Source organism: Balaenoptera ricei, chromosome 5 (assembly GCF_028023285.1).
Source record: "Balaenoptera ricei isolate mBalRic1 chromosome 5, mBalRic1.hap2, whole genome shotgun sequence".
NCBI classification, from domain to species: domain Eukaryota; kingdom Metazoa; phylum Chordata; class Mammalia; order Artiodactyla; family Balaenopteridae; genus Balaenoptera; species Balaenoptera ricei.
In genome coordinates this window covers 105253255-105271447 of record NC_082643.1, presented here as the reverse complement: position 1 = coordinate 105271447, position 18193 = coordinate 105253255, and the positions used below count along the sequence as shown (strand labels likewise).

Genomic DNA, 18193 nt, shown 5'->3' with positions numbered 1-18193 from the left:
TTACTTCTTATGTCTGCGTCTCTAGGTCTTCTACATATTGATCCCCTTTATGCTCTCTGTGAGCACATCTGGTACTCAGAGGTGAAGATGTTTCTGGAGCCCCACGGGACAGCCTGGGAGAGGTGGGGCCTGGAGGGTGGTGGGTTGGTATCAGCCTCTCCTGAGTCTGAGATCCACAAGGCAGAGCTAAAGATTGGAAACAGGCATTTATTAGGAGGTATGAAAACCTTCATCCAGGATCAAAGCCAAGGGTCCTTGGATGCTTCAGGATCCAGGCTGAGGGTGGCTCAAGGCTATTTCTGGCAGAGCTGGGAATGGAAACTCAGTCTGGATTTCTAGCCCATCGAGTCCTCTGTCAGACTAGATTGTTATTCTTTGAGAAAGCATTCAAATGCTACTTCCCCAATTTCATTTTGAAACCATGGGGTAAGTCATGAAGAGGGCAGGCCATGGATGTCTACAGAAGAATGCTGGGTCCACTGAAACATAGGGTGATTCTTTCCAGCTGCCAGAAGAGTTTGGGGGATTCAGCTGTGAATAAACCCCAAATGGCTGCGATGTTAGATTAGCAAAGATTTATTTTTAAATACTTAATAACGTTAAACGTGCAGGGGACTCTTCCATTTCCAAAAATGGGGAGATCATCCATTCAGACAATCCTCTTTTTGACAAAATTCTCCAGTGTGGAGGAGGAGTCCAGTTCAGACCTTCCATTTGTTTTATCATCAGTTACAGCTGAGTCCATTTTCTTCTCTGGTGGGTAGGCCTTGTTCCTTTTGGCAAATGCCTGGCTGATTTCTGCATGGGTTTTGTTTTTGGTCTCAGGCAGGAAAAAATACAAATAGAGAGCACCTGTGAGGCAGATTGTGGCAAAGACCAGGAAACAGTAGGTGTCCAGACTTTTCTGTGGGAAGGCAGAGACAAAAAACATCAGAAAGACAATTGCTAAAGTGGCTGTGAAACCATCTCTGGGCTGATTTTTTTTAAATAGTTTCCCATTCATGTATCAATGTTCCTGGATAAAACACTGCAGGTGTGAGGCTGGCTCTATGGGCAAATGTGCCTTATAAATGTCTACATGAGATGTTCTCACATGAGACACAAATGAATCAGCTTCAAACCCTGGTAAAGGTGAGGAAATGGCAGTCTTTATTTATTTTGAAAACAAGGCATATAAAAATTACTCATCATGAAAGCAAAGTGTGATACTTGCTGAATGTTATCCTAAGTTCATATTTACCATTAACCCCATTCTTCCTCCTTCCAATATACACGTGAGAAAAGTAATGTCAAAAGGGAAGTGAAATTCCCCAGTTCATAAAAAAATTCCAGAGCATAGGCTAGGACAAGATAACACCATTTTTTCTAATATGCAAAAGATTTAACTCACTGCTGCTCTGAGACGTATGGCTTCTTACAAATAGGAGAGACTAGAAAAAAAGAGAAATGTTGAATGCAATCACTTTACTTTATGTATCCTGATTATAGCACTGGAATGACCCTGCCCACTGCACTAGACCTTGAGCTTCTCTGTGACTCAGTCACCTCTGTAGCTCCTGTGCCTATCCAGTGCCTGGCTCATAGTAGTTGATCAACAAATGTTTGTTAAATAAAAGGCTTTATAGGTTCTGGCTGTCAGGGCTGTGCCTTTTTCATTTAACAAACATCTACTGATTCAAAGATAGGGTGACACTGTCTTTGAATGATACTTCACAGCAAGCGATATCTTGATTTTAGTCAATTACATGCTATTCTTTGACTTGACAAACATTTAATTTTGGAATATGACATAGTGTTGAAGAACTTGATCTCTGGATCACATCCTAGATGCACCATGTACTGAATCTGAGGCTCTTTGTGCCTCAGTTTCCACCATTGTAAAATGAGGATAATAATGCTAGTTATAGGTTGTAGTGAGAATTAAATGAGGCATTGCCCTGTAGAGGTCATAGAGCAGTCCTGGATGGAGTAAAGAGTCCACACCTGGGAGCGCTTGGCTGGGAGGGCATGTGCCTTCCCACTTGTCCACAGAGATTCCATGAGTGGAACAGAGAAGGGAGGGGGTAGGCTCTATAGTCAGTTGGGTAGAATTCAAATCCTGGCTCCATCATTTACATGATGTGTCAACACTTAAGATGTGCCATTTAGGATAGAACTTCAATGCACTGATTGAAGTTTCCCCATTTCTAACATGGTGATCTATACCACATATTGTTTTAAAGATGAAATGAGATATATTCAATGTGGCTTTCAACATCTCCACTTGTATGCTGAATGTGCATCTTGACTTACCAAGTCCCAATGGAGCCTTTAAACCTGCTCCTGCTCTGGTCTTCCTGGCCTCGGTTGATGGCCCCTCCATCCTGCCATTTGCTAAAGCCAACCGAACACTTATCTTTATCTCACACCCACATCTGATGCATCAGGAAATCATGTCAGCTCTACCTTGACATATATTCTGAATCCGAGCACTTGTTACCACTTCTACTGCTACCATTTTGGTGCAAGCTATCATCATCTCTGCGTTGGACTGTTAGTATAGCTTCCCAACAGATTTCCCTGCTTCTCCTGTGTCCTGGCTTAAGAATATTCTCAAGAGAGAAGCCACAGCGATTCTGTTGAGCAAAGGACAGAGCGTGTCGCTCCTCTGCTCCAAATGCACCATGACATCCCAAGGCAGGTGAGCAAAGCCTAAGTCCCTACCATGGCCTCTAAGCCCAGCACCCACATGGCCCCCTTACTTCTCTGACCTCCCTCTCCCGCTCTCTTTCTCTGCGCCCACTACACTGCCTTCCTGACACTCCTCCAGTATCCTCAGGATCTTTGCACATACTCTTCCCTTTTCCTGGAATAATCTTCTTCTACATGTCTGCACACCCTGCTTTCCCACTCCCCTTCATCTCGGCTTTCTTTCTCAGAGAAGTTCTCTCTGGCCTCTGTTTCTAAGGGCTCCCCCAGCTCTCCACTTATTCTGCTTCATTGTTCTTTAAACCATTCACCGCTACCCAGCAGGATCATCACTTGTTTATTAACCGTCTCCCCGACCAGATGGTAAGCTGCCCGAGGACAGGAGTTGTTATTTTTCTTGTATTTCCAGAACCTGGGAGACTCCTTGACACATAGTAGGTGCTTCACAAGTGTTCACTGAATATATAAATGTGCTGAGGCTCAGAGAGCTTCCCTGCTTACCCCAGGCCACACGTGGAGCTGCCTGGGACCTCTCTGCCACCTGCAGAGCTGACACCGGTGGAGCGGTCACCTGCTTCGTTTCCTTTCCCAAGAGACCCAATGTGCGGCAACAGGATTTTTCTCACCATTTCACAGAATTGAGCCAAGAACCCTGTGGTACTGCAGGCATCCTGCGAAAGGACACTGCCCACCTCAGGACTCTCAGGGGCCAAGTTATTGGAATGTATATCGTGCCAGCAGTCATGCGGCAACCTGGCAATCAACCTGCAAGTTGTGATTGCATTTAATCTGGGAAGAGAAATGCACTTATTAAGCACTCCTGGGTGCCAGCAATATTATAGACATTATCTCATCCGATTCCCATAGTCCACACTGTGATGATACAGCCACTTTTCTTTCCTTTTTACAAAAGATGAAATTGAGGATTAGAGAGCTTCTGAAACATGTCCAAGGCCATGTAGGGATCGATGAGAGTCAGGACTTACACTGAAGTGGGCCCGGCTGGGAGCTCACACTCTCTCCATTATTTATCAGGACTTCTTATCTGGGGTGTGTGTGTGTGTGTGTGTGTGGGCAGATAAATGTTACTGGGATCCTTCAGTTTTCCCCAATAGCAGTTGCAAAGCAGATCTTCCTAACCTCTTACAGGTGAGAAAGTGAAGATCAGAAAGGGCAAGTGATTTGACTGCAGTTACCCAGCTGGTAAGGGCCGTGTCTGGAATTTGAACCCAGGTTGGCCTGATATGGAGGCCATTGTCTCACTTCCATACCTGCCTCTCTTGGGCAAATTCATTCACTGCAGTTGATCTGGCAAAGTGCCTGGCACAGAGGATATACGTGTCACTTTTTCCCTGTCTCCTCTCTTACTTCAAAACAGCTCAGAAATTCACTTTCTGCCCAACTGCTCCTGAGAAGTTACTCCACCCCTCCTAAGTATGGTTGGTATGGGAGGGTAAGTCCAGTGTCCCCCGTGTGAGATTTTAGGCAGCACGTATGTTGCAGGAAGGACCTTACCTAAGAAACAATAGACCTCGACTCCAGATCTGACTCTGTCAAACACTCAACTCATCATGGCACCGTGGGAAGCACCCACAACCGGTGTGGGCCTTGTTTTCCCCATTAGTAAAATGGACACAATCATATTAGAGGTTTTCTGTAAAACACTTTCACATTCATAAAGCTTAGTTCATAAATTAAAACAAATAAATCTGGCAACTTTAAAATTAAGAGCGTCTGTTCATCAAAAGTTACCATACATAGATGGTTCTTTGGGACACTAGTCCACCATCTTCTTGATCTGCTGGCTTTCCGAATAAAGTCACAATTTCTTGCCCCAACAAAACAAACAAACAAACAAAAAAGGGTACCATACAAAGAGTACAAGAGCCACAAATGGAAGTATTGTGATACATAGCAAACAAAGAATTTGTACCCCAAATTAAAAAAAACAACTCTTATGAATCAATAAGAAAAAGATGACCTAATAGAGAAAATGGCAGAATGTATGAATGAGCGTTTCACAAAAGAGGAAATACAAATGGCAAATAAGCTTGTGAAAAGGTGCTCATTCTCCTTAGTAATTTGGGGTAATAGGAATTAGAGCCATAATTTTATACCATTTCACACTACCGGATTGGCAAAAATGTGAAAAACCTGACAATGACAATCCCAAGTGTTGATGAGCAACACGCATTTTCATACCTGTGGATATACATACAGTTGAGGCTGTAAATAGCCACGACCACTTTGGAGCGTCACTGGGCATGACCAAGTCAAGGCGAGTTGTACGTGTCCTATGACCCAGCAGTGACACTCAGAGTGGATCTGTTCTGGAGTGGTGCTGTTTGAATTTAAATTAATTAAAAGTTCAGTTCTTCGGTTGCGCTGGCCACGTGCAAGTGTTCAACAGTCGCATGGCTGGTGGCTCCTGCTTTGCATAGCAGACGGCCAACGTTCCCGTCAGCACGGAAACTCCTGTGCATTGTACCCGGATGTTCATCGTAGCACTATGTAGGGTTTTTTTTTTTTAATTTATTTTATTGAAGTATAGTTGATTTACAATGTTGTATAATAGCACTATTTCTAGAGCAAGGAAATGGGAGACGACACCAATGCTCATGGAAAAGGGAAGGGATAAATAAACTGGGTTACGTTCATACAAAAGATTCTATGGAGTAGTAAAAAGCAACGGCCTGTAGCTGGGCATATGACACAGATGTTGCTCAACAGTATATGTTGAGTAAAAGAACAAGGCACAGAAAATACCTTCAGGGTGATTCTCTTTGTATAAATATAAAAACCAGGAAAAGCAAAACACCAGATTGTTAAGGGACACATTCATGCAGGGGTCAAATCCTAAAGAAAACCTAGAGAATAATTAGCACAAAATCCCTGCTAGGGATTAGGGAGAGGCACCCAGGGCATTGCAATAGCTTAAGTTGGCTAACTACACTGATTTTCCCTACTACTTTTAAATATAATGCATTCTATAATTACAATAATAATTTTTCTCTTTGTATATATGAATGAAAAATATTGCCTGCCATATCAGTAAACAAAGGATGTTGCAGTCATCAAGCCATCACATAACAGCCGCCCTGAAGGTGAGCCCTGAGGGAACTCAGGATAGAAACAGAACGCCCGCCATCAAGTCATCAGACATTGTAGCCCCCTCCAACTTTGCACCCTGAAGAAACTCAGGATGAGAAAACACAGGAGACTGGCCCCAGATAGCTGAGGTGCATATCAAAGGAATGATTTCAGTAAGCCCAGACTCTTGCATCATCTCATACATAGAAAAGCGCTAAATTTCTTAACTTGAGATAATCTGTTTTTTTAAAATTAACAGCAATCTTCTGATGTTCCGACTACCTGGTCTTTGTTTCAAAAACCCCTGTATATCCTGGCTCCCCCTTGCCTCTTCCGAGCAGTCTCTCAGAGTTATCTGAGATGCTGTGTCCCGGGCTTAAGTCCTCAGTTTCATCCACCGAATAAAACATAACTCTCAACTTTCAGGTTGTGCATTATTTTCAGTCGATATGTATATGATGCATTTCATACTCTTTTGCATATGATGTGTTTCATAACATAATTAAAATATACATATATAAATATACATTTAATAGTGTAAATGAAAGAGCCTAAACCCAAGCAGTAATTCACTCATGGTGAACAGGTATCAAAAGGAATCTTACCAAAAGAAAGCTCTAAAGCTGGAGTCACATGTAAGCATTTTAGTTAAAAAAAAAAAAAATCCTCCAGGATGCGGGGCTCACCTTCCCAGGTGGTTCAGCTGAGGACCAGTCTGGAAGTAGAGGCAGGACCCTGAGGTCCTGAGGATCTCCTGGGAGCCTCAGAGGAAACAGAAGTAGTAGAAACAGTAGAACTTCATCAGGTGTAGGTGTCTGGCCCTCTCACCTGGGTAAACTTCCTTCTCCAACTTATGAAAATGTTATAAGCTATAGTTACATCGTTTCTCTGAATACACCCATTGTGTTATTACAAATGATCATGAAAGTGTTCCATATTCTTTAATATGGAGAAACAAATTTTCTTTTGAGAATGCACTATACCACCAAATTATGCTAAAAATATTAGGCAATTGTGGCAAAGTGCTTCTTTTAGGAAAAGATCCTTGAGAATAAAGAGAAATCTCAGCTTTCTTCTACTCCAGTTTATCAGAACGATGTGAAAACACAGCAGCTCTTTAAAGCTGCCAGCTTCCCTGAACAAGGAAAGTAGATGTGAAGTACAGTGCTGGGAACAAAGTCCTGAGCTCTGACAAATTAGTCCTGGATTCCTTTGCATATCAGCCTTGTTGGGTGTGGGCGGGGGGAGAGGCATGGGCACTGCCTAGAAATCTAGCCACCAAAAGCCATGAGCTCTAGAGGTAACAAAATGATAACCTGGTGTAATTCTGGGTTCAGTTTGGACGTAGCCATCAAACAGATGATCAAAAGCAAAAAGCGTTCTGAGTTAGAATGAATAATTCCTGCAATAGTAGCTCCATCCCCCAGAAGAACTGACCAGAAGCACTCTTTCTGACTTAGAAGCCTTCTCTTCATCTTTCACACTGGGTCCAAGCATGTCCACAAACCTCTACAGGGTATGTCCCACTGTTTGCGAGTTGGCGGCATCCCAATTGCCGTCTCCCTGGGGACAGAGGCACACGTCACCCCTCTCTGGGTCGCAAGAACTCACCATAGTGTGTGGTGTGGGCTCTTTTCCTAAGTAAGTTAATCACAGGGTGTTTAGAACAGTGCCGAGCATTCAGTGTGATGTGAATGTCGGCTTTCCTCCCTCTCTGTGGGGCTCTGCACAAGGTAGAGGGGGATGTTTGAGGCTGGACCACACCGGCTAGAACTCTGAAAGTCATTCGTCACACCTCCTGTCCTCTCAGCAGATCCTCCCAAAAAGTCCTGGTGTGTTTCCTTCCTTCAGTAGCCTCCAATTTAGCCTCCCCTTGGCATCTCCAGGCTGGACATCTAGCCCAGGGGTCGGCAAACATTTCCTGTAAAGGGCCATCCAATCTGTCAGGACCTCTCAACTCTGCTTTTGTGGGAAGGCAACCGGAGACAATGAAACACACATGAATGTGCTTGGCTGCATTCCAATAAAACTTTATTTACAAAAAACCCCCTGTGCTTCCTTCACATTGGTTCTTGGTCACTCCCGCCTCCCATCATGATTCCTGCTGACTCTGGGCCTCTGTGCTTGCTGTTCCCTCTCCCCCCAGCTTTTCATCTCCTCGCCTGGTGTCCAAGCCCAGCCTGGGTTGTAAGTTCCATGATGGCAGAATCCACGTCCCCTGCTCTCTATTGTACCCTCAGCCTAAGACAGTGCCCGGCTCACTCTAAGCATTTTCTTAATATAAATATGTCCAATGATAGGATAAATGAATGAAATGGGAGGACTCTTATGGAGATGCATGAAGGTACAAAAGGTGGTCCAAGTTAGATTTTCACGATGAGGCAAAAACAGAATTCTTCTGCTGAGTTTCCACTCCCACCCGTGGAGCTGGAACATTGGTTCATTGGTGATTCAAGCGAGCTCTCGGATAAGTCAGGGCCCAGACCACCACTTAAGAATTGATGGGAAGCCAGGTGCCTTACACTTGTAACTCCAGTTCTGCAAAGAGCTTTGCAAGGCCAGGCTGTTCTACTTTCTGAGCGGAGTGGGCCTGAAACATTAGGATGCTTCTGGGGGAAGTTAGAATAGGGCAGGGATCTTAGTGATGACTTACATCTCTGGCATGTGTTGTGGCTTCCAAGTCATTGTCACGTGTACAGTTAAGGTCTTGTTGGTGCTGCCCAGGAGCCTTTGAGTAGACACAGCCCTGTGGCTGCCTGATGGATGGCATGTCAACTCACTGGAAGCCACGTTAACCACCCTGCCGACGCCTCCCACTCGCAGCCTCCCTGCCCCTGGCTCCTCCTCCACCTGCTCTCAGAACTGGCACTGCCATCCTCCCACCTGCCCTAGACGGACACCCGACATCACCTTTGACTATTTCCTCCCTCTCTGCCTGTTTTTGTTACTAAGTCCTGATGACTTTACCCTGAAACACCTTTTTTCTTTCTTAAAAAACATACAACTTTTTATCAAGAAAGAATGTACATACGGTAACTTACCCAGATCTTAAGTGTATATATAGGTCAATGCATTTGGAGAAAAGTATACCCCTGTGTAACCAACACCTTTATTAGGATGTGGAACGTTCCCATCTCCCCAGAAAGTTCCTTGTGCCATTTTCTAGTCCATTCCCCCCACCCCACTCCCCCACAGAGTTAACCACTGTTCTGGTTTCTATCACCTTAGCATCCATTTTTCCTGCCCCTGACCTGAATCTAGTTCCCAGCAGACAGCTAAAGAAGTCTTTTAAAAGTACAAAATGAATCATGTCTTAAAATCATGCAGTGGCTTCCCAGAGTCCTTCGGATAAACCCCCAATCCCTATCATGCCTTCAGCGCCTCGAGGGATTTGGCAGGCATCCTTGGATGCCTGCTCTGTACCTGCTCAGGGCTTCTCCAGCACCTTCCGTCTCTCTGCCAGGCATCGCCTCCCTCCCCCACTCCGCACACACACTTCCTCAATCTCAGCTTGAAAGGTCCCTGCACTGGTCAGCCCACTTAAGCCCCCCATCTTACTTCCTCCCGTGAAACTACACCCGTCCCGTGAGAGTCGTGTCGGTTCTTCCTGAAACGTTAGGCAGTTTGTGCCCTCCTGTTCAGTGCCCGCCTGCAGGGCGCAGCACGATGCCGGCACCCACAGGCACTGAGCGCATGAAAGGTGCTCTCTCCTCAGAGGGTCCCCTGGCCCATCCGGAGAGGCTGGGGGCAGTTTTGCTTGCTTTCAGAGCCCACCATCTCAGATCTGCATCAGCTTTCCCCCTCACTTTGCACAGGCATTTGGGATATTTTTCAAGTTGAAAAGAATCATTTTCTTGCTTCCAGATTTTGTTGAACTCAAAAGGAATTTTAGAACTCCAGTGGAATCAAGCAGGCATACATTTGCATGCCATTTTCTCCCAACCAGAAAATATTGATGCTAATGGCAGAAGCCCAGTTATCTGGAGGCTTTTACAACCAACGACCCAAGGGACCCAGTGACGCTGACCACAGCAAAGACTCAGAGGAGAAGGCAGCCTGCGGCTGAGGGCAGAGAAACAGAGACTGATAGTAATCTCCCCAGGGGCCAAGGCAGCCCAGCCCAGCCCATCAAGAACATTTTGCAGGAAGGGGGCAGGGTGGGTGGGAGAGAAGGAGGAAGGAGAGGAGAAGGCAAGCTTTGAGAGGCCACTTGTCCTGATGGCTCAGCTGGTAAGGGGTGGTGCAAGTTTCCAGCATTTACCATGATTGCTTTTTCTGTCCTGTCTCCTCTTTCCAGGTGACCCTAAGATCGCACGGCAGGAAACAGCCTTCCCAGTACTAATAGTGATCATGACAGCAACTGATCCTGAGTGTCTGTGGGTAGACTTTGCACCGAAGTCTTGACTTTGTCTCTCATTCTTTGGGGAGCCCTGCTGCAAAAGTGGGGCAATTCTCTTGTTTCATAGAAATGAAAATTATGGCTAAGAGGGCAACCAAAGTTGGACAAAGTTTGAGCAGCCTGCCCTTCACCTAACTGCTGAGCTGCAAAGCCAGGGTTCAAGGTCAGGCTGTCTGACCCCAAAGTCTGTGCAGTTTCTTCTTGTGTCTCATTTGTACCTGGAGAGTGGCCAAGATGTCAGAGTAGAAAGACCCTGAGCTCACCTCCTCTGACGAGCACACCAAAGTCACAATTATCTGCAGGGCAACCATCGATGAAAAAGACTGGAACCTACCAGAGAAGATTTTCTACAACAAAGACGTAAAGAAGGAACCACAACAAGATGGGTAGGAGGGGCGGACTCATGATATAATCATTTGTACCTGACATTTGCCTTTGTGCCTGGCAAATAAGGGCAATCAGAACCGCCACCGACCACAGCAGCTACCAGTTACCAAGTTACTCTGTCCTAGAGATCGGGCCAGTGTTACAGGAATTGCCCCAGGCTGGGAGCCCCAGACACAGAGCCTGAGACTGGGGCATGGGAGCTTATTTGGGAGGTGATCCAGGGGGCACTAGTCGGGGAGCAATTTTGAGATGGGATGAGGGTGACCAACTGTCCCAAGTTCCCCGGGACAAAGGGGTTTTCTGGGATGTGATACTTACAGGGACAGTCCTGGGAAAACTAAGATGAGATGGTCACCCTATATAGGGAAGGTGTGGTAGGTTGAATTGTTTCCCCCCAAAAGATATACTGAAGTCCCAACCCCCGGTACTTGTGAATCTGGCATTGTTTGGAAATAGTCTTTGCAGATGTAGTCAAGTTAGGATGAGGTCATTAAATCCAATCACTGGTCTCCTTATAAAAGAACACGGAGACACACACAGATGGAAGGCCATAGGATGATGGAAGCAGAAATTGGAGTGATACAACCACAAGCCAAGGAATGCTGAAAACCACCAAAAGCTAAGAGAAGGGTATGAAACAGATTTTTCCCTCACAGCCTTTAGAAGGAACCAAACTTGCTAACATCTTGACTTTGTACTTACTAGTCTCCAGACCTGTGAGAGAATACATTTCCATCATTCTAAGTTTTTGGGACTTCGTTATGGTAGCCCTAGGAAACTAACACAGAAGGGGGCGTGTCCAATGGGAGCTCAGTGCTTTCGCTGGAGTCCTCTGGGAGAGCGGACCACACATCAGAGTTGCCCTGACACATACGAGGAGGGGGCAGCTGAGTTATTTATCCTCCAACAGATGAGAAAACTGAGAAAGCTGAGGCTTGGAGAGGTTAAGAAAGTACCCCAGGGCCCCTCTGCTAATGAGTGGGTTAGAATACTGGTTTGATTCATGCCAATCTCCAGAACCAAGCTGGCCCAGATATTTTTTTCTGAAGAAGTTCATGCTCCTTGCAAGCCTCTGTTTAGGTGTTGGGGCACATTTGCCACTGACACATTTTGGAATGAGTGAAAGGACCAAAATGCGTGAGCGACAGTGCTTGCTGGCTATTATGGGTGGAATTATGTCCACTCATGACTCATATGTTGAAATCCTAACCCCTAATACCTCAGGTGGATTGTATTTGGAGCTGGGGTCTTTAAGAAGTGATAAGGTAAAACGAGGTCATAGGGGTGGGCCCTAATCCAAGACGACTTGTTTCTTGTAAGAAGAGATTAGGACCAGATATACACAGAAGGAAGACCATGTGAGGACACAGGGAGAAGACAGCTGTCTACAAGCCAAAGAGAGAGGCCTCAGAAGAAATCAGCCTTGCCAAGAGCTTTGTCTCAGACTTTCAGCCTCCAGAATTGCGATAAAACAAATTTCTGTTGTTTAAGCCCCCCAGCCTGCGGTACTTTGTTATGGTAGCCCCAGGAAATGAGTACGGTGGCTTTTGATTATGGCTGAGGTGGCTCCCAGAAGGACTGTAGAATGGAAATGGTTCTTTTACGGAGTCTGCAGCAAGCAGAAGTTGACCCCACGGGAGGGTCTGCGTGGGGTGAGGGGTGCGACTGCGAACTTGTAAGTCCCGCATTTCTCCAATGCTTTCATCACTGCCAGCGGCAGCCCCAGGAAACTAGCAAGCTCCCATCCAGAAAGGAAACTTAAGCATCACTGCCTTCCCCAGTTTGGGTCAGGAGGCTGACGTTTCCCCAAATCTACATGTGGCCACCTGACTGTTGTGTCTCCATCAGTGTGTCCGGCGGGGCCATTCAGCTCGAGTCAACAGTCATAACTTCAAGGTTTCCTGAACAATCCCTGAGAACCCAGAGGCCCTGGGGATGCCCCAGCTGGCAGGAACTCTGCTTTCAGAGGGAATTTGCCTTAAAAATGCCCACGGACATAAGGAAATGCTCATGAGATCATGCTGGGTGAGAAAAGCAAAAACCAAAACAAAAAAAATAGGTTCCAAGTTTTATAAATATGAAAAATTACGTATATTTGGAGGAAAGGAAGGAAGCAGCATCATTAACCCGTAACATGAGTGTTTTCACTTCTTTTTCTTTATATTTTCATACTTTCTATAGTGAACCTGAGCCATTTATCATTAGAATTGCCTCATAACTTTACAGGAAAAAAGGAAAAAGAGGAGGGGGAAGAGGAGGACACAAGGATGAGTTAATCATATTCCTTGTCTCTTGACATACTATCATTACTGGACTGGGCAACATTCCCCTCTTATTTATATTTATTTGTTTTTCCTCTTTTTATCCTCATCTTCTGCTCTCATTCCTTTTGCCCTTCAGTGGTCTCCCCTCGCCTCTAGATAAACTCATGTTTAAATATTTGATAAATGTTCTTAAAATCAACGTATCCTGTCTATCTATCATCTATCTGTCTATATCTATCTATCTATCTTTCTATCTTTCTACCTATCTTTCTATCTGTCATCTGGCTGCCTTTTTCTTCGTGAAAATCTGTATTGTTGTTTTATGTGTGTGTTTTAAATTTACATAAGTGGTACCAGGCTACAGACTCCACTCTGTGCTTTACTTCTCTCAGCACTGGGTTTAGAGTCATACACGTGGGTGATGAAGCTCTAGTTCCTTGCTTTCACTGCAGCATAACTGTTTTGTAGTGTGTATCTACTATGCTTTATTTATTCTTTTCCCCAAGGGATGGCTACTCAGGTTACCTTTAGCCTTTCGATGCCACAAACAGTGCTGTAGTTAATATCCCTGTACAGTCTATCTTATGGACCTTTGCAAAAATCTCTGGGTAGAATTTTGGGTCATAGTGTATATGGATACTTAATTTGATTAATTGGCATTAGACTGTTCCACCAGTGCATGAGGTCTCCCATTTCCCTAGGTCTTTGTCAACATTTAGTGTTCTCCAAATTTCTAATTTTGACAATTGGGCAAACAGTTGACTAACTGTTTACAGAGGTAGGTTATTAGTGTAGTTTGCCTTTATTTGATTTAAACAAGTTTAAAGCTTCTCTTCCCCTGTGTTACCCTTTAGGCTTCTTGTCTGGGAACTGCCCTTTCTTATTCTTGATCCCCTTTCCTACAGGGACTCGTGTCTTTTTATTGTTGACTCGCAAGAGGTCCTTACTACTCTAGGAGTTAATCCCTGATCAGTTTTAGAGGTTACACATGGCTTCTCTCACCCACTTCTGTGGCACCCTTGAACTTGCTCCTCCTTTTTGGGCAGAAACCCGTGATTTTGACATAATTGGATCCGTCCCTTCTCTCCCCATCGTTTGTGCTTTTAGGGGTCTTGTCCTTCCCCAGCTTGGGTCACAGAGATACCTTCCTACTTTGTCTTCTGTTTAATTTTTAGTTTTACTTTTCACATTTTGTTCTTGAAGCCATCTGGAATCGTTTTACACATTTTATCTATTTAGTCCCTGCTCCTTCTTTTTAAGTTTGAAAGTTTTTGCTTACACAAAGGGTTCAATGGATAAAACTGTTAAGAAAGTTGCTGACCTATAAAATGCCCTCTCTATAAATAGGAAGGAAGAAGGGACTGAATATTTTTGAAAGGCTCTGTACTGTTGAACTTCTGAACTGTGTCACGTCCATGGACATCCTTCCTGGGAACAAACCGACAATCAATTAGCACAGCACTAAAGGGGGCAACTGCGAAAGAGAAGGAACGAGCTGGGCTGAAGGCCAAGCTTAAGGATGAAAGAAGGCCTGACCATCAAGTGGGCTTCTCACGGAGCCCTTGTTTTGTGGATAAAATCCTCTTTCCCCTCCTGATGATGCCAATGGCAGTGTTTAAATCGTAGAAATCTTCTGTGGACCAGTTCAGAAGTAACGATGCTGTGAGTTCAACTTTGAAGGCAGTGCTGCTGATTGGCTGACACTGGTCTGTAACTGCAGGTGATGAAGACCAAGGGTGTGTGAGCTGCCCCGATGGCAAGGTGACTGTCACCAGCTTGGCTGTCTGCCCAGCCGGGGTGATTCGTCTGGGCCCGGTACTGCCTCATGCAAGATCCTCCTCCCCAAACTGGATTTACTCTGCTCCTGACTGCTCCCTCCCCTTGGCCATCATCCTAATCCAAGCCTGAGCACCATTTCTCCTGCAGGTGACAGACAATCCCAAGCACCAGGTCTTCCCACCCACCAATCCAGCCTCCAAGCAGCCGGAAGCGTCTTCCCGAAACACAAACCCAATTTCTCCTTCCACTGCTTAGTATCCGTCACTGTTTCCAAATCTCTGCATTGGGGTTCTCAACCACAGCTACCCATTAGAATCATCTGGAGCACTTTAAAAAGATCCTGATAATTCCACCCCCAACCACTGGCTCAGAATCTTGGTGATGGTGATGGTAAGTCCCAAGCATTAATCATTTATCTTAAACTACCCCCTGTGGGTCTCATGTGCTTCCAGGGCTGAAAACCTCTGGTCTACAGGATCAAGTGTAAGTTCTCTAGCGGAGCATTCAAGGTGTAGTAGGGTCTACCCAACATTCACTGAAGAAATATCAAATGCCTGACGTAAAGACCTGGTATGCAATTACTATTTGTATTTAGTGTATGAATGTCCAGTCTGTCTCCTGCTACTAGGCACGTTCAGGCCCTTTTGTAATCTAGCAGGAGCTCTACCACCCCAGAACTGTCACCATAGGACTCCTCCTGGGGGTCTCAGGACCACCCTGGGCTCACCCCGGGGGGCAGTAGTCAGGGACTCAGCATCACATCTGCCTGGCTTCTGGGCAGCTTCCGACCATGTGTCTCAGCCCGGCTTCCAAAACCCACCTGTACTTCCTGTAGTCAGCTATGCAATGGCCCTCAAGTATCTAGGTCCTGATATCCTGTGAATGTTGCTTTATATGGCAAAAAGAGACTTTGCAGATGTGATTTAGTTACAGTCTCGAGATGGGAATATTATCCTGGATTATCTGGCTGGGCATAACTGCAATCACGGTTGCCCTTATAAAAAGGAGCCTGAGGGAGATCTGACACAGAAGGTGAGGCCACGTGACCACTGAAGCGAGGTGCTGGCGTTGAAGATGGGGAGGGGCCAGGAGACAAGGAATGCAAGGAAAGCAGCCTAGAAGCTGAGAAGGCAAGAAAATGGATTCTCCTCTGGAACCTCTGCTGGGGGTATGGCCCTGCCAACACCTTGACTTTAGCTCAGGGAGACTGATTTTGGACTTCTGGCCTCCACAACTGTAAGAGAATAGATTTCTATTGTTTTAAGCCACCCAATTTGTGCTAATTTGTTATAGGAGCCCCAGGAAAGGCATACACTCCCCATTCCTCAACTCTGTAGTTCCTCCTTGTCTCGAGCCCCTGCACACCCCCTCCCAAAACTCATCTGCCAACCTGCACCTTCGTCATCTCTGCCCATGGCCTGTCCTACGCTATGACCTATCATGTATAATAACGCTTTTCAAGCATCGCACGATTTCCTCACAGTAGCCCTACGAGGAGGCTCTGTTATCAACCTCCACATACAGATGAGGAGCAGAGGTCTGGAGAAATCCAAGATCGCACAGCTTATCAACAGAGAGCAGGGCCTCAAACCCAGGCCCTCTGATGATAAATCCTGATCCCTCAACCTGTTTCCATGCTTATTAAAGCGCTAAAAAAAGAGCTCCTAAAATCGGACAGCAGGGTGGAGGACCCATCCACAGAGTGACTGGCCTGGCCTCTCTCTCAGCACGTTGGAGCATCAGGCCCTTTGCTGGTCTTTTCCCAGCAGGGAGCCCAGGAGCAGGCGGTGGTGAGCAGGTCTGCTCACCAGGCCGTACAGAACCAGTGTGCGTCTGAATGGCAGGGAGAGCCGGCCTCCAGGGGCTTGACGCAGGGTTCCTCGGGTAGGTAAGGGCGGTAGACGTGTCCGCCCTGATCACCGGTTTCTACCCTAAATTGTCTCCCCCAAATAATGTGCTTGAGGAATTTGATCTGACCAAATCCACAGTCATTTAGAGCACTTGATGGTGTCATTTTCAAGGTTGAATTAGCACCTCTCACCCTCTGCATGAAAGACTTTGGTCAAGATGTGTGACTCCTGGGGGACACCGTAGAGTGCAGTGGTCAGGAACGCATGCCCTGGAGATGCATGGGTTTCAATCCCACCTCTGCCACTCGTTAGATTAGCTGCGCAACCCTGGGTACGTGACTTGACTTTTCTGTGCATCCTTTTCTCCATCTGTGAAATGGGGCCATAATGGCACCTGCCCCACAGGGCTGTTGTGGGATTAAATGAATTACAATATGTACAGAGCACAGTAATTCTCAATCAATGTCAGCTCTGATTGTCGATCTGGGTGGTTTCCTACTGTATCAGTGCCCTGTGGCTACTGTAACACATTATCATAGATTCGGTGGCTTGAAACAACAGCAATGCATTCTCTCAGAGTCCCAGAGGCCATACTTCTGAAATCAGTGTCTTTGGTGTTGGCAGGGCCACGTTTCCTCCATTTCCTCCGGAAGCTCTAGGGGAGAATCTGTGGCTCGTCTCTCCCAGTTTTCGTGGCTGCTGGCATTCCTAGCTAGTGGCCGCATCACTCCAGTCTGCCCCCATTGTCACATCTCACATGCTCCTTCTTTTTTTTAATTTTATTTTACAGTAAAAAATTTTTTTAATTTTTATTTTTGGCTGCACTGTGCAGCTTGTGGGATTTTAGTTCCCTGACCAGGTATTGAAACCGCGCCCTTGGCAGTGAGACCGTGGAGTCCTAACCATTGGACCACCAAGGAATTCCTCTCACATGCTTCTCTGTCCATGTCACATCTCCCTCTGCTTCCCTATCATAAGGACACTTATGATGGCATCTGGGGCCACCGTCTCAAGATCCTCTACTTAATCACTTCTACAAAGACAACTTTTCCATATAAGGGAACACTTGGAGGTTCCAGGGATTAGGACCTGATATCTTTGGGGGCCATCATTCAACCTGGATTCACACATTCAGGAATCCCTTCTGATTTGCACCTGTGCTGGGCTGGGGACTGGGCTGTGGACACCCGAGGACTTCAGCTGGCGTCTTGATCCTGAGTGTTAACGGCTGGACGACCTTGGACAAATCAAAGACGTGCCCAGCCTCATGCGTCTCAGCTGTACGATGCCCCACAGGTGGCAGCACCTTGTGAGCTACACCCATGGGACTGAGATGTTTCTGTGCACTGGCATCTGTCTCTCACTCTGCTTCTAGGGAACCCGGCCCAGGACAGTGTAGTATCCCGTTTGATCTATACAACCACCCCGTGGACCATTATTTCCATTTTAATTGAAATGGAAACTGAGACCCCCTAGGAGTGAAGGGACCCAGGGGGTGGGCTACTGTGGGTGCTCAGCACCGCGTCGTGGCTCGGAAGGGTCTCTGTGGCCTTGCTGCACGGTCACGTCCACCACCCACCCACACGAGCTAGGTGTGCAGCAGGAGTGGGAATCCCTGTGGCCAATGCCAGGGTGGAACGCTCGTGACTGATGGGTTGCTACTCATGGCAAAGGTAAGTCTGTCCCAGCGGAGCAGGCGGGAGGAAAACGGGACTCACTATCCCCCAGCAGCCGGA

At 46.2% G+C, this 18193-nt stretch overlaps 1 protein-coding gene across 3 annotated transcripts in view; it reads right to left on the bottom strand.

Moving 5' to 3' along the window:
- Positions 1-560: 560 nt before the first annotated feature.
- The window catches only part of SLC2A9 (solute carrier family 2 member 9), a 233560-nt gene continuing 215927 nt past the window's right edge, over positions 561-18193 (bottom strand). For all 3 annotated transcript variants that reach the window (XM_059924186.1, XM_059924182.1, XM_059924183.1), the window contains one exon: positions 561-904. In XM_059924186.1, the coding sequence (XP_059780169.1) occupies positions 650-904 (255 nt within the window). In that variant the 3' untranslated portion in view covers positions 561-649. The remainder of the gene's footprint in view (positions 905-18193) is intronic.